Genomic DNA, 15,570 nt, shown 5'->3' on the forward strand with positions numbered 1-15,570 from the left:
ATTGAAAATAAACACGAAAACACATGCCACCCTTTAGCCCTTGAAACTATTAGGGATTAGGGAAGGTCGGATTGTGACGTTTTTTTAATTTCAACTCAATTGTTCGAGTTGTAAATTTTTTCAATTTAAACAACTTTTATTAAATAATAAACTTAACCCTGTCATAAATTTTCAGGTACGGCTAGCTCGAGTTGGTTTGAGTCATTTACTCAATTGTTTTAGTAAAAGTGAAATGTTAGTCTCAAAACATCCATTTATTTATTTTCAAACATTCAATTGAGATTAGCAACTCATTCCTGTATCTAATTAAAATTTATTTTGTAAAAGTAAAATAATAATAAAAAAAAGTATAAAATTAAATAAATAAATATATATAATTGTATCTCAAACAAAAAAAAATGTATATTTTAAAATTAACAATAAATTTGAGTTGAGTTGGCTCAATCCAATCTAGTTTTATTTCATTTATTTGAACTCAACCTAGTTGAGGATGGTCGTGAAAGAGTCTCACACTGGCTAATTAAGAGAATGATCAGTACATCATCATCGATATGAAGCTTTCGGTAAAACCAAAAGTAAAGTCACAAGAGCTTATATTCAAAATGAACAATATCATACCATCATGTAGGTCGTGGTTTTTAACAAACCCAACCCAAATAACTTCACGACTTAATCCATATTGTACGAGCTGAATTGAGCTGATCAAATTTTCAGGTCATTGAGTTTGTTTACTAAAATTAACACCATTTGAGTTCGGCTATACAGGGTGTGATCTAAACCATAAATATGAAGCTTCGATATCGTAAAACGCGATCGCCATACCGTAGTACCTAAAATGGAAGGCCACATGCAAAGGGCACAAGAAGTAGTGGCTAAGCATAGACATAGATAATCAATATCAACATTTCTTCATTTCATTTCCTTCCCATTTGAATTTACTTTCATGCGAAGAAATTAAAGAACTTGGCGTGGCTGTAAAGACAACAAATTTATGTATCAAAAAAAAAAAAAAAAAAAAAACATCATTGTTTTTCACAAACAAGAAAAGAAAGGAATTGCGGCTTTCTTGTTCTTATATTTTCTCTTTCCCTCTCCTCCCATTTCTTCAATCTTCATGCCATGTTCTTCCATGTTCTTCTTCTGTTTCTTCTCCATGGTACTTAATTTCTGTTCTTGATTCGTGTTCTTGTTAGTTTTTATGTGTTACCCATGATTTTGATTTGAAGTTTGAAGCATTTTTTTAGGGTTTGGTGGTGAGCTTAGAGGAGCTTCATCTTTGGGTATCAATTATGGCCAAATTGGTGATGATTTGCCATCACCCGACAAGGTTTTGGATATGTTGATGGCTTTGAAGATTACTAAAGTAAGGATTTACGATACGAATCAACAGATATTGTCAGCTTTTGCTAATTCTGATGTGGAGATTATTGTTACGGTCGAAAATGAAATGTTGGGTGAACTTATGGACCCCCAACAAGCCCTTCAATGGGTTGCCACTCAGATTAAGCCGTATGTTCCTGCGACTCGGGTCACTGGAATTGCAATTGGGAACGAGGTTAGTTAAATCATTATCGAACTCAAAAGTTTGTTCGTTCGGGTAGGATAATGAGTTTTTTTGTTTTAATTAAAATTAAGTTTAAAAACGTGATGTAATTTTTTTATTTATATTTTTGTAACGGTACGAGTTTAGAGTTTTCTCTTACGAGGTTTTCCTCAACGTTTTTTAAACGTGTATGGTAAGAAAGGTTTTTACATTTTTATAAAACATGATAGGACAGTTTTATAAATATTTTTTAAAAAATTAGGTAAAATTTAGAAAAAAAAAATAATTTTTTTTTTATAACGGTACAAATCTACTGCGGGTCGATATTGTCATTTTTGTATTTTTCCGAGCTATTTCTCAACGCTTTCGCTAGGGGGTTTTCACACATTTTAAAGAATTTTTTATCCTCCGAGGTAGGATTTCGCCTTTATATAAATATTTTTAAAAAATAAGCTAAAATTTCAAAAATAATTTTAAAAAATTTAGTTTTGTTATTAAAAAATTGGGTAAGAAAAGAAAAAAGAAAAAGATTCTTTCTCTCTCCTCCTTTTCTCTCTCTAAAAAGTTCATTGATTCATGTCATCTATTTTCTTTATGTCAACTCATGAAACATTTTGAAAATTCATTTTAAAACTTTATAAACTAAATAAAAATTAAATACTAAAAGATATTTAATAGCGAAATATAATTAAATATCGAGATACCATTGTATTCTTTGTTAGGTCTTTACGGACGACGACTTGACATTGATGGAGACGTTAGTCCCCGCCATGCTAAGCATCCATACAGCCTTATCCCAACTAGGTCTAGACACCATAAAAGTCTCAACACCAAGCTCCCTAGCTGTCCTACAAGAATCCTACCCGCCCTCGGCCGGGAGCTTCAAGCCCGAAATAACCGGAATCATGTCCCAATTCTTACAATTCCTAAACACAACAAACGCACCATTTTGGATTAATGCATACCCATATTTCGCCTACAAAGACAACCCGAATAACATCCCATTAGAATACGTAATCTTCAACCCAAACCCAGGCATGATCGATCCCTACACAAATCTCCATTACGACAACATGCTTTACGCTCAAGCCGATGCAGTCCTTTTTGCGATGGCCAAGCTAGGTTTCGGGGGCATCGAAGTTCGGGTCTCGGAAACGGGGTGGCCATCGAAAGGGGACCCTAATGAGGTTGGAGCAAGCCTTGAAAATGCAGCCAATTATAATAGGAATTTGTTGAGGAGACAAATGGCTAATGAAGGGACACCATTAAGGCCTAATTTGAGGCTTGAGGTTTACTTGTTTGCTTTGTTTAATGAGAATATGAAGCCTGGACCGACCTCTGAAAGGAACTATGGACTTTACCAGCCGGATGGCACCATGGCCTACAATGTAGGGCTGTCCTCCTTTAAGGGCACTTCCTTCTCTCCTTCTTCCTCTTCCATTTCACTCACATCAAAGGCCACTAGAGAGATGAAGGTAATGAACAACCCTTGAATTTCACTTTATATTGTAATTAGAGGGCACCAAAGGGCTTGGATTTGGTTGTTTGTATGAATAATTCAATATGAATTCAAGTTTGTGATGTTCTTGAGAATTTGTTTAAATTGAATTGAACAGGGTTCTACGATTGGGTATTGTCGAAGCTTGGTGTACTTGATGTTTGTGTATTTGATCACCTCTCGAGTTTTTACAAGAAGACTGTCTTAACCGTTCTTCGTTCGGGATTTATTCTATTTTAGTCTCTAAATTTGGTTATTGTAATTTTAATAAATCTTTATTATAGTTTCTTCGATAAACTTTGAGTTTAATTTTCGTTTAGTTTTAAGAAAAGTTACACGTTAATCTTCATTTAAGAAATTGACATAAGTCTAGTTTCTGTATGAGTTGGGTTCGATCAGCGAAGGAGAATCTTGCCTAAGGTTTGACGAAATTGCAAAATTGAGCGAAAAATAGAAATGGGATTTGAGTCTTTTTCTAAAGACTTGTTATGAGTATGTCAAGATCATGACGTTGTATGGTTAAAAAGTATGACGGTGACAGTAGGTATTAGACGATACCTCTCCTAGGAAAATGTGGTTTGATGAAACCAAGGTGGAAATTCGTGCGCACGTGTGAGATCGCACATCGGTTAGAGAGGAGAATGAAACATTCCTTATAAGGATACGAAAATCTCTCTCTATTAGACGTGTTTTTAAAACCGTGAGGTTGATGACGATACGTAACAAGCTAAAACGAACAATATTTGCTAGTGGTGGGCTTGGCCTATTACAAATGGTATCAAAGCCAGACACTAGGCAGTGGGCCAACGAGAACGTTAGTTTCAAGGGGGGTAGATTGTGAGATCTCATATCGGTTGGAGAGAAGAACGAAACATTCCTTAAAAAGGGTATGGAAACCTCTTCCTAGTAGATGTGTTTTAAAACCGTGAAACTGACGATAATACGTAACCGACTAAAATGGATAATATCTGCTAGAAGAGTATATAAATAAATCGGAACCTAATCGGTCCAAAATTTCGAATTAATCCAAAAGATTTTTTCAACCAAATGCAGCCCAACATGCACTCATCTATTTTTCCTCACTCCCTTCAGGGCCCCTGCGCCCTCACTAGCACTCGTTCCTTTTAACAATTGATGTGGGATCCCCACCAAATCCACCCCGTTCGGGGCCTAGCATCTTTACTGGCACACCGTCTCGTGTCTACCCACTTTAGGGAACAACCTCCTCGCTGGCACATTGCCTAGTGTCTACCCCCTTCAGGGAACAACCTCCTCGTTGGCACATCACCTCGTGTCTGGCTTTGATACCATTCGTAACGGCCCAGGCTCACCGCTAGCAAATATTGTCTTCTTTCGGATTTCCTCTCAAAGTTTTAAAACGCATATGATAGGAAAAGGTTTCCCCACTCTCATAAAAGGTATTTCGTTCTCCTTCTCAACTAATGTGGGATATCACAAAAGCCAAACTAACCCCAGATATCACAAAAGCCATAAAAAGTGAAGAGACATGGCATATTGTTGTCATGAAGTGTTTTTTTTAATCATTGTTCAAGTGAGAATGGTCGGTCAAGTGCTTTATTCCGTGGCCAAAAAACTAGCCATTAGAAAGATGGGTTGTTTGGAAGTGCTTTTACTTGGAAAGGTGCTTCCTTTTGAGCCCTTTTGAGCCCTTTTTTTATTGCCATGGATCTATGGTTAGGGATGGAAGTGCATACATTTTAAGGTCAGCCTTTGAGGGTGGTGATGAGGATTGCCCTTTGTCCATGTGCCCTTCCACATTTAATTAAAGCATTTCGTTTTTTAAGAACATTATATTTTCAATTTGAGTTCCGTTCTCTGTCATTCAATGAATCTCTTCCTTTCTACGTATGGCATCGCCATCCCCTTTGGCAGTATCCAATAACCAACGAATGTCAAGTGTTTTTCCTTGTGTGGATTCTATTTCAATGGGTCTTAAACAACTTGATGTTACTCGACTCTCCAACCCCTCAGAGCACTATTGAAGAGTTCACTTTATTTTTCCAATTTGAGTTGGTTACATTTTTAGAAAATTAAAAATTTTGGGTAGGTGTTTGGTCGGGTTTGTTGGGTTTTATGTCTTAAAACTCATAATTCGTAAAAAAAAACATATTCTATTTTTTAATAAAGTTATTATGGTTGTTTATTTAGTAAAGATTGTTATTGAATAAAGTGATTTTTACGATCATTAATCTAAATCCAATAAACTAAGAGCACTCTGGTTATAATATGATTACTTGAACTATATGTAGAGACATAAGAGTGGATCAAGTTCAAGTATATAGTCAAAATGATCTATAGTATAAGGATAAAACTGAGTACCTTATTCTGAGGACACTATGGATGTGGCCCACTTTTGTATATGATATAAACAATGTGATCACTAAAATTGTACAAGCGGAGACATGTGAGTGAGGGCGTCCTATGCAATGAGTATTGCATAAGATCGGACCATGAAGAAAATCACTCTCACTTTCTAATGTCGTTTACTATTGAGACTGATTTTCTTTTCATTCGATGACCTAGGTAACTCGATCTTAATCCTGAGCTAACTATGAACTCCTGTTTATTCGGAATTATCCTTAGATTTGCATGGGTGAGAGTGGCTCAAGTTCGCCGCCTCAATAGGCCTCCCATTTCAGGGGTAAGACTGGGTAAATGGCTGGGGACGTGGGATGCAAGATGAAATTCACTCCTTCCCACTCATAGGGATAGAAGAGAGGTAGGTACTGACTCCAGGTCTTGAATAAGGGGCCCCACCCTCTCATTGGCCTGAGAGGGATTCGGTTTACTGGTTGGACCACAAACCAATTGTTCATTAGAAGATCAGTGAGACATAAGGAACAATAAGTAACTTCAGTGGTAAAACGGTAAATTGACCCAGCTCTTGTTACGAACAACCTGTGAAGGATCGACTTACTAATCATGGTTATATCAAATGGACAGAAATATAACTATAGTGAGGGGAGTGCAACTACTAGGCTATAGTGGAATGTCCTAATAGTTAACGAATTTTGGTTAACAAGGTTAATGAATTTAACCGGTTAATCTTGGATCGTTGGAGCCCATGATCTATAGGTTCATTAGGTCTCTCTGCTAGCTCATATCGGACTAAACCATAGAACAGTGTGACGAGTGAGTTCGAAGTGTTCGAATTCAAATTAGGGAGAATGCGCTACATATATACGATATATTTAACCGCATTTTTGTTTTATTTACTAATTAAACAAAAAGAGAGAATCTGAGATATTTAAATTAGATTTAAATATCTTAATCAAATATGTGTCAGAATTAATTGTGATTGACATTCGAATTAATATTAAATATTAATTAAATAGTTTAATTAATTATTTAATATTACTTTAATTTAAAATTAATAATTCAAATGGATGGTTGAATCAATGAAGAAAGTCAAAATGTTGACTTCATTTAATGGAAAAATCGTGTAATTTTGAGATATCAAAATTTGGTTAACTCAAGCATGCTTGCCACGTAATCCCAAACATTTGAGTGGAATTTTGAGTGTCAACATTTGGTGATCTCAAATTTGCATGAACATGCAAACATGACTCTATAAATAGAGTTATCATAATACGTGAAAGTTCTTGTTGTTGGTGAAAAACCTTGAGAAAAACCTCTCACAAACACTCTCTTCATATATACAAAATCCCTCCCAAGTTTAAGTCACTCACCGGATTCCACAATCCCGTTCTAAGGTCGGTGGATAGTGGAGAAGATACTAATGGTGGTTCGAAATCGGTTCGTGAGGAAAAAGGAATTTGAACTACAAAAGGTTAGTATTCAAACTCATTAAGTTTTAATACTTATGAACATGCTAGTTATTTACTATAATTGATGTTCTAAAAGTACCTAAGATCCAAATTGCTTCCGCATGTGTTATATTAACACCATCAGGGTTAACCCAACAAATCTGGAAAATAGGGTTGCAACTCAACAGTATCGTAGTTTTAAAATAAAAGTTTGTAATTGATGTTAGTAATAGACTTGTAAATGTTTGATATTTGAGGGTTTTAAAATAATTATAAAAAAAACCCAACCAACCCAAAATTTTGAATTTAGAGTTAAGTTGAGTTGTGAACTCTATTCGAGTTGATATTGAATCAAAATGTGACATTACACAAGTTCAAAAGGTTGATTCGTAAGAGAATTCGAGGTACTATGAACACATTAGTACTAACAACACATAAGGCCTAAAACAAGAACTTAAGTTGAAGGTGTTATGATAAGAACATTCTTGAGATAGCTTCATGTGAGATTCTATATCAGTTGAGGAGGAGAACGAACAACGAATTTATAAGGGTATGAACATCTCTTCCTAGTAAACGTGTTTTTAAAAACCCAAAAAAGACAATATCTGCTAGCGATGAGCTTGGGCTGATACACTTCTTCTCATATAAAATCATCTTTTAAGGATTTTTATTGATGGGTAACACGTGTAGGAGGAGCAGAACAAAATTTCATTGAATTGTGCATACAAATTCGATCCACCTAAACCCTGTTAGATTATATAGTTTGAGTTGGGTCACTAATAGGAGTGTACATAGTCGAGTTGGGCTAGGTTGATTAAATTTTTTTGGACCAATAAAAGATTTGGATGGGTTGAATTGGTAACTCAACCTAACCCATATTTTTTTAAAATTTGGTAAGATGACGGTGAATTATTTTTTACAATAATTATTATTTAGGACCTCGGGTTGTGATTCAAAACCCTAAAAAATTAGATATTTAATAAAAATAATATATATATATATATATATATATATATATATATATATATATAAACACATATAAACATTTGAAGACTCTAATCATGCAAAGTGTCTAATGTCTGCATGAAGTCTAACACATAAGCGTGAGAAATCGGTGACCCGGCTTTGATGTCATGAGCTCACAGGACAAAATCGAATTTTCATTAAGGATAAATGAGTGACATCAGCTTAAACATCAACTTAAGCTAATCAAATAAGTAGTCTTTCTACCAGTATGGTTAAAAGTTTGTGTCTTGTATGATGACACGTGCTTCTTGGTTCTGTACGTGTCATATGTTTGATATGTATGAAATATTTATGAAATGATATGTCTGTGATATGATATGCTAATGATATGATACACGTTATGATATGACATGTGGATAAAATGAAATATGATATCATTGCCGATATGATGCAATATTGTAATATGGTTTATGATATGATACGTGCATGAAATGACATGGTATGTTGGAGGATATGTTATGCACATGATATGATATGACATGAATGACACACAGTAAATATATTTCGACACGGTAACCGTAATATATGTTTTAAAAGCTATGTTATAAAAAATGATATGATATGAAGGACAATACGAGGGGTTGTTTTTATATGGTTTGATAAATGAAAAAGGTTGGGACTTCATGCATCACTGTATGTTACATGCATCGGAAAAGTTCTCTATTTAAGATGGATACGAACGTGTACATAACGAAAAAGGAAAATTATTATAATGTTTATTATAATACTACGGCGGACACATTCTATCGGGTGTCCGACAAGAGCATCAAATAATGCTAATCCGACAAAGATAGGAGCCTAAGAGGTGTGCGAACTGACTGGTGGGTACATATTCGCACGTATGGTCGTGTGTGTAGATAGTAAATACACATCAAATAAAGCATAAATATAATAATATTTTTATTAATTTATCAAAAAAAAAAAAAAAAAAAAAAGGTTTTTGAGCGAATCCAAAATTTTAGCCCTACGTAACCCTCATTGGTTATAGCAATCCCCGTCCCTGATTTGGCCTTCTCCATTTTCTTCATCTTCTTCCTCCAAATTCCCTAACGCTGCTCTGTTTCATTTTCATTTTAATCTTGAAGAATATTCTGATTATGGCGGAAGATTTTTCTCTTGATTTGGAGGAGCTTCGTCACCTCCAAAGCATTGCCAAGAGGCCTCGAGTCATCTCTCTAATTTCCTCTCAGATTTGCAACTTAGAGAAGGTTCTTTGCTGTCTTCTCTTATGAATTTGAACTAACTTTGGCCTTTTTTTAATGATCGTAAATGCACGTTATTGTAGAAATCTGAAAGTTATTGTTCGGTAATTGTTCGTCATTAGCTGTTCTTTCGTGGCTTTCTGAAACTGATAATGTGATGGAAGTGAATTCTGAGCTATGGATATCTATTATCTTAATTCTTTTATGCTACCATCTGTGTAAGGCTTCTGCATTGTCTGTTTGACCTAAATTATAATGGTGTATGTTCACTCAGTTGTCAAAAGAGACTGTCTCAGCTCCATCCCTACAAACTCCCACTCCCATTCCAATTTCAACTTCGACAGCTAAGGTGCCCATTAATTCAGCCATTGTTTACACTCCACTACCTGGATTCAGCTGGGACCAGGACAATGATAAATTGAAGGTAAAAGGCTTCAAGTTTCTACTGGATGGCATGATTAGAATCCTTTTGTGAAAATTAGTGTATGTTAAAATTTAAAATGATCTTGTTCTCCCATTTGGGTGGGATGTATGGATGTAATTTTCATTATCCTTTTTGGGGATGTAGATATATATATCTCTGGAAGGAATTGACCAAGAAAAAGTAGAGGCTGTCTACAAGGAAACGTCGGTCGATATCAAGTTCCATGATGTTAAAGGGAAGAATTATCGGTTTGCAATTCCTAAGCTGAATGAGGAAATTGTTCCTGAGAAGTGCAAGTTCTTAGTTAGACCAACACGGGCTGTGATCACATTGTTTAAAGCTTCAAAGGGGAATTGGTTAGACTTGCAGATGAAGGAGGACAAGGTAAGTGATTTAACAGACAGTAAGTGGCGATCTAGTTGTATCTGGGTAGCATTTATTCAGCTAACGTTATGTTTTTTTTACATCTTACAGCTCAAGCCAAGTCTAGATAAGGAACGCAACCCAATGGCAGGAATCATGGACTTAATGAAGGTAACAGCTTCTTAGCCTATGCAGACTTTATGGATTGAAAATGAAGGAACGTTTCTCTTTCTTTTCTTATTTTTTTGGGGTGGGTGGTCCTAAAATTTCTTTCACATTTATGCCTGAGTTTTGGTGAGTAAAGAGTGGATAAAGATGATGATGTGATGTGTTCTTCAAGTTACTTAGATGGGCTGGAAGGTGATAAGTGAAAGCACCACCATGATTGAAATCCCATCTTCATCTGTTTAGGATTATGAGTTTCTTGACAACAAAAGTGTTGGGTCGAATGATTTTCTTGTGAGATTTGTCAAGGAACACACTTCAAATGGGTTGTGAGATTGGTTGAGTTACTAGACACTTTTTTTGCCATAGCTGTCATATGTCTATGGAGGACAAGACACTTTGAGCTCGATAATTGGGCTGAAAAAAAGTCCCATGACCTGAATTTTTACATCAAGCCTAACTAACTCATTCTTGGTCTTGTCACTGTCCTGTTTTTCTTCTTGTACAAATTCAAAACCAAACTTTTCAATTGATTTTCAACTAAAGATGTATATCGATATATTGTAACAGCTTAAACCCACCGCTAGTAGATATTGTCCTCTTTAAGTTTTTCCTTTCGAGTTTCCCCTTGAGGTTTTTAAAAGCGTTTGGAGAGGTCTTCACACCCTTATAAAAAAATATTTTATTCTCCTCTCCAACCGATGTAGAATCTCACAATTCTTCCCCTTCGAGGCCCAGTGTACTCGTTTACACTCATTCCTCTCTCCAATTGACGTGGGATCTCACAATCCACCTCCCTCGGAGTCCAACGTCCTTATTGGCATACCACTCTGTGTCCACCTTCCTTCGAGACTCAGCGCTGTCACTGGCACACCGCCGGGTGTCTGACTTTCATACTATTTGTAACAACCCAAGCCTACTGCTAGCCGATATTGTCTTCTTTGGGCTTTTCTTTTCGAACTAACCCTCAAGGTTTTTAAAACACGTTTTCTTGGGAGAGGCTTCCACACCTTTATAAAGAATGCTTCAATCTCCTCTCTAACTGATGTGAGATCTCGTTCTTCTCTCTAATTGATGTGAGATCTCACATGTATGTTATGTTGTGTGAAATAGGTACACTTACATGCGCCTCTGATAATCTTATATACAATTAGGATAAGCATGAAACTGTGTCTGCATTTAGGCTGAACACTGACCTCCGTGTGACTGCTGATTTAATGACTGACATGAAAACTGCAGAATATGTATGATGATGGTGATGATGAAATGAAAAAAACGATAGCCAAGGCATGGACTGATGCCAGATCCGGCAAGACGGCTGATCCACTTAAAGGGTTTCCTTGAGCCATTGCTTTCCAAATCTAATAATCATCTTTTAGGAATGGTTCTTTGTTTTTCTTATGATCAGTGGACCGCGTTTGGCTGGCTTTGCTTATATGGTTTTGAATCCTTTCTATTTGCTTTAGTTATGGAGTTTGTATAAAACTTGCTCCTGAGTTTTTTTATCTATGAAAAGTTCATGTTTTGCATGGGTTAATGGGCTGTTTTAAGGAATGATGGATGTTGAAAATTTTGATCAACGAACTCAAATAAGAGCTTTAATAAGAGAGTTTAAAGCTCGGTATTCTCTCTTTTTTTTTTTTTTTTTTTTTTTTTTTTTTTTTTTTTTTTTTTTTTTTTTCGGGAATACTTCAGCTAGTTCAATAAATTAAATGGTCATAAATAGTAAACAATTATGTATAGTAGATGACCGTATCTAGTTATTTATGTACTTTCCGCCAATATTCTTCTTTGCATTTTCTCTCTCTGATTATTTATCTTCATCTGGATCGAGTGTGTGTTGTTATGTGATCCTAACATTTAACATTTAATGCTAATTTTTGTAGTGTCGAGTTGTTACCTAATCAAGAGAGATAAACGCACAAAAGATTTGACCATTTATTCAACACGGCGGAGTACGTTTAGATTTTAAGAGACGGGCAATAGTAAGAACCATAGATAGCATTGAAATCCACAAGCTTTGATACAAAGAGGGCAAGAGGAAGTTATTAGAGAAGTATATTAACAAAGTGGGGGGTATTTTGGGGAAAATATTTAACAAAAACAAACCCTATTCTATTTGTTTCCTAAGCCTTCCCAAATCCCTTATTGTATTGTTTTGTTGGGTTTTTTCAAGTCAACAAAGGGGTGAGATTTTTGAGCTCAAAAGGGCGTAATCTACAAGCAGCCAGCCTTGATTTATATGCTGAGTTTTTGTAATCCCACCATGTGAACTCTTTGTATAACCTTTGCTCTCCCTCCTCCAATATTGATGCTAAAGGTGCAATCTTTTCATTCAATGGTGGCCCACCAAAGTAGATCATTGAAAACCTTGGTTTTGTTGGGTCAGCTAAAACCTTGTGCTTCACACTGTTAAACCTCCCATTAGTCATCACCTGCACCAATACAACTCGAATTATGATCCATCCAAGAATAAGAAAGAACAAGAATCGTATCAGCCTAAGCCATCTTAGCATATTCGTTTTCCTCTCCAACCAATGTGAGATCTCGCAATCCACTTTCCTTTCGTGATCCAGCGTCCTTGCTGGCGCACCGCCTTGTGTCTACCCTCTTTGAAGCTCAGCCTCTTTACTAGCACATCACATGGTGTCTAGTCCTTGCTGGCATTCCGCCTCATGTCCACCCCCTTCGAGACTCAGCCTCCTCATTCTCCTCCCCACCCAACGTGGGATCTCACTATCCACCCTCCTTTGGGGCCCAGCTTCTTTACTGTGCACATCGCCCTGTTTGGTCCTTGCTTGCACATTGCCTCGTATACCCCCCTAGCTGATATCATTAGTAACAGCTCAAGTCCACCACTAGCAAATAGTGTTCTTTTGAACTTTCTCTTTTGAGCTTTTCTCAAGGTTTTTAAAACGGTTGGCTAGTGTGAGAGGTTTCCGCATCTTTATAAAGAATGTTTCGTTTTCCTCCCAATCGAGGTAGCCTTCAAAACAAAATATAAACAAAACCATCCCAAGATTCCATTGCCATTTCTTGAGATGAAAATGGCAGAGAAAGAGTGGGCTATACCTGCAATGAGTCGCCAACATTGATGAAAAAGGACCTCTGATCAGGTGGGACTGGAACCCAGCTTCCATCTCTCAAACAAATATGGAGTCCGGTCGTGTTATTGGATCTCAGAACAGATATTATTTGTGGGTCTGTATGTTCCCCAAACCCAATCAAATTCCTGCCACTCAAAGCTTCAAGCTCCGGGCATGGCGGATAATGGTTCAACCTGAAACAGCAGTCACTTCTCTCGTCCTTCAACAGCCTGCTCAAATCATGTTTCTCTATCCCCAGCCCTTCCGCCATTGCTTCCAGCACTTCACAAGCCATCTTTTTCACTGCCAAAATATACTCCTCCACCGCACACCTACGACAAAAAACACGACAAATCAGAAAACAGAGCAACCAAAAAACAGAGCACTCTGTTCTTAGTAATTTTACGTGTTTTTACCTGAAAATCTCTGGATTTTCACGGAGAATGAAGAGGGATTTTTCAGAAATGAGTTCATGATTCGTGTTAAGGAGGAGATATTCGATCCAACCCACATCGCCGTTTGGGCCAATTCTCTTGCTGCCATATCCAAATGGGTCGGCTGGCCCTGCTTTTTCCTTCTCAGATTGAGGGAGGTGGAAGAATTTCAAAGCTTGGGCTTCGAGAGCTCCGATGAGGTCGTCGGAGACGCCATGGTTGACAACCTTAAAGAATCCGAAATCTTCACAGGCTTTGACGATATGGGTTTTGGCTTCTGGGTCGGAAAGGTCGATCACCGGAATTCCGGTGAACAGGGCGGTGTGTTTGCAGGATTTGATCGGAGCAAAATGGTCGAACACCAGCTGTGATTGAACCACCATGATTGAACAAGAAGGTTTTTGAATTTGAACGAGGAATTGGATGAGGAGGCATTAGCCTTGGCTTACAACGTATATTTATATACCATCAAGAATGAGTTGCTAATTTTAAAAAACAAATCATTATTATTTACCATTTCATGTTTATATTTTCAATTCAAAAGAAAAAGAAAAGGACATGATTTTCTTTTTATTTTTAACAATGAACTTGTTGTTTGATCATGATGTTGGTTTGAAGGGTGGTTGATTTTGAATGTGCTTCAATGGCTTGCTCCTCTTTAATACTACGATGGCCTACTAGAATTCATGGTTCGATCTGTTCGACAACTAAAGTAAAGTTACAAATTCTGACGAAGATGTTAATAGGTTGTTATTGAAGTTTATATTAGATCGGGCTGACTATGGAATATATTTAATAGGTTGCTACTGATAACGCTAATAGCTTCACGCTTGCATGATGTACTAACAATGTACTAGAATCTACTTAAGTGTGAAAAGAGAGTTTGTTGTGTTGTTCCTCAATCTTTATGTTAATGTAACAACTGGACTTTGCTTAGCTTCGATGCTCATACCCAATATACATCAACGGGTGTGTGGCCCATGGATTATGACTCATATGGATTAGGGTGTATACGTTAAGAGTTTTATTTTGGTCATGCCTCTGGACTTAACAAGAAACTCTTAGAGTTAAACCCAAGATACCCTAAAAGACTTCTCAATGTGCAGTTCAACATGGTCTTATGACACAGACATTACGTCGTAGAGAATGCATGAAACTTCAGGCATATGTATTCAAACTATCTTACAAGAACGCTTGAAGCCTCGGGCATTAGTTAGGATTGAGTTCGACATTTGACCCTAGAACCCTACAAGTCTCCCAGGTGAGTGTCTAAGGACAAAAAACCAAGATCCAAGAACTCAAGACTAATTGAGCTATTACTGACGTTATTGGAGACAATTCAAGTGGGTACATCCATTCTTTCACTGATTTAAAGTGTGTTTAAATTAGAGGACTATTTGAGATCATTAGGCACCTTAAACTCTTTAACATATTCTAACTCGATACCATAGACCCATATAGGTTGACTCATTCTCTAAGGGTAGTTTCGGACTAGCACCAAGAATAAGATGATATCTCTAACTTAGGCTAACTAAGTAAGTGACTTCACTGTTAGTTTAGTTGAACGAATTATATGATCTATGATGATGCACGCCTCGTGGCCCTTGCACATGTCATGAATGTAATTGTTGACATGTGTAATGTTGTGTTTTGTTATGCTATGCTATGCCATGCCACATTATGTTATTTTATGCTATGCTATGTCGTGTTATTCTGTGTTATGTCATGTCATATTATAAGATACACTATAATATGACTACCATATTGTGGATTTATATTTATGATATCGATGATATATGATGCATAAACCTCTATACACCACACCGTGTAAATTATGTTAAGTACGAAAGCTATGATAAGCATAAATTACACGTCTCATATGCTCGTTATGTCATGAGCGAATGGAGGTTTGATTTGCACCATAAACTTATGCTAAGATTTTAAGCTTTGGGGACCTCATGCATTTATGCATCACGTGCACCAGGATACTTCCTCATTATAATGAGTATGGACACGTATCTTACGATATCTTTGTTCGTCG

The 15,570-nt window shown here is 36.6% G+C and overlaps 3 protein-coding genes across 4 annotated transcripts; 2 read left to right on the forward strand and 1 right to left on the reverse strand.

Moving 5' to 3' along the window:
• The first annotated feature begins 1,060 nt into the window (after positions 1-1,060).
• LOC111490433 (glucan endo-1,3-beta-glucosidase 11-like) lies at positions 1,061-3,472 on the forward strand. Its single transcript, XM_023139050.1, has 4 exons — positions 1,061-1,156; positions 1,245-1,555; positions 2,266-3,018; positions 3,160-3,472. The coding sequence occupies exons 1-4, from the start codon at positions 1,120-1,122 to the stop codon at positions 3,247-3,249; spliced, it is 1,191 nt and encodes a 396-aa protein (XP_022994818.1). The 5' UTR covers positions 1,061-1,119; the 3' UTR covers positions 3,250-3,472.
• A 5,340-nt stretch (positions 3,473-8,812) lies between these two features.
• On the forward strand, positions 8,813-11,629 carry LOC111490477 (calcyclin-binding protein-like). The gene is made up of 5 exons (XM_023139118.1): positions 8,813-9,063; positions 9,332-9,481; positions 9,626-9,865; positions 9,956-10,015; positions 11,249-11,629. Exons 1-5 carry the CDS (start codon positions 8,953-8,955, stop codon positions 11,351-11,353), a joined length of 666 nt encoding a protein of 221 aa, XP_022994886.1. The 5' UTR covers positions 8,813-8,952; the 3' UTR covers positions 11,354-11,629.
• Positions 11,630-12,002: 373 nt separating this feature from the next.
• On the reverse strand, positions 12,003-13,940 carry LOC111490445 (gibberellin 2-beta-dioxygenase-like). 2 transcript variants are annotated; one of them, XM_023139070.1, is made up of 3 exons: positions 13,512-13,940; positions 13,082-13,427; positions 12,003-12,444 (listed from the first exon to the last, which is right to left on the reverse strand). In XM_023139070.1, exons 1-3 carry the CDS (start codon positions 13,910-13,912, stop codon positions 12,181-12,183), a joined length of 1,011 nt encoding a protein of 336 aa, XP_022994838.1. In that variant the 5' UTR covers positions 13,913-13,940; the 3' UTR covers positions 12,003-12,180. The 2 variants fall into 2 exon arrangements, with proteins under 2 accessions (XP_022994838.1, XP_022994839.1); XM_023139071.1 differs by having other exon boundaries at positions 12,355-12,835.
• Between the last annotated feature and the right edge of the window lie 1,630 nt (positions 13,941-15,570).

Source organism: Cucurbita maxima, unplaced genomic scaffold, assembly GCF_002738345.1.
Source record: "Cucurbita maxima cultivar Rimu unplaced genomic scaffold, Cmax_1.0 Cma_Scf00015, whole genome shotgun sequence".
NCBI lineage: Eukaryota > Viridiplantae > Streptophyta > Magnoliopsida > Cucurbitales > Cucurbitaceae > Cucurbita > Cucurbita maxima.

Coding starts and splice junctions, on each gene's coding strand:
- LOC111490433 (XM_023139050.1), top strand. CDS start 1,120: ATGTTCTTCCATGTTCTTCTTCTGTTTCTTCTCCATG. Junction 1,157..1,244: donor TCTTCTGTTTCTTCTCCATG/GTACTTAATTTC, acceptor GCATTTTTTTAG/GGTTTGGTGGTGAGCTTAGA. Junction 1,556..2,265: donor GAATTGCAATTGGGAACGAG/GTTAGTTAAATC, acceptor ATTCTTTGTTAG/GTCTTTACGGACGACGACTT.
- LOC111490445 (XM_023139070.1), bottom strand. CDS start 13,912: ATGGTGGTTCAATCACAGCTGGTGTTCGACCATTTTGCTCCGATCAAA. Junction 13,428..13,511: donor GAAAATCCAGAGATTTTCAG/GTAAAAACACGT, acceptor TTTTTGTCGTAG/GTGTGCGGTGGAGGAGTATA. Junction 12,445..13,081: donor ATGTTGGCGACTCATTGCAG/GTATAGCCCACT, acceptor GTATTGGTGCAG/GTGATGACTAATGGGAGGTT.
- LOC111490477 (XM_023139118.1), top strand. CDS start 8,953: ATGGCGGAAGATTTTTCTCTTGATTTGGAGGAGCTTCGTCACCTCCAA. Junction 9,866..9,955: donor TGCAGATGAAGGAGGACAAG/GTAAGTGATTTA, acceptor TACATCTTACAG/CTCAAGCCAAGTCTAGATAA. Junction 10,016..11,248: donor GAATCATGGACTTAATGAAG/GTAACAGCTTCT, acceptor TGAAAACTGCAG/AATATGTATGATGATGGTGA.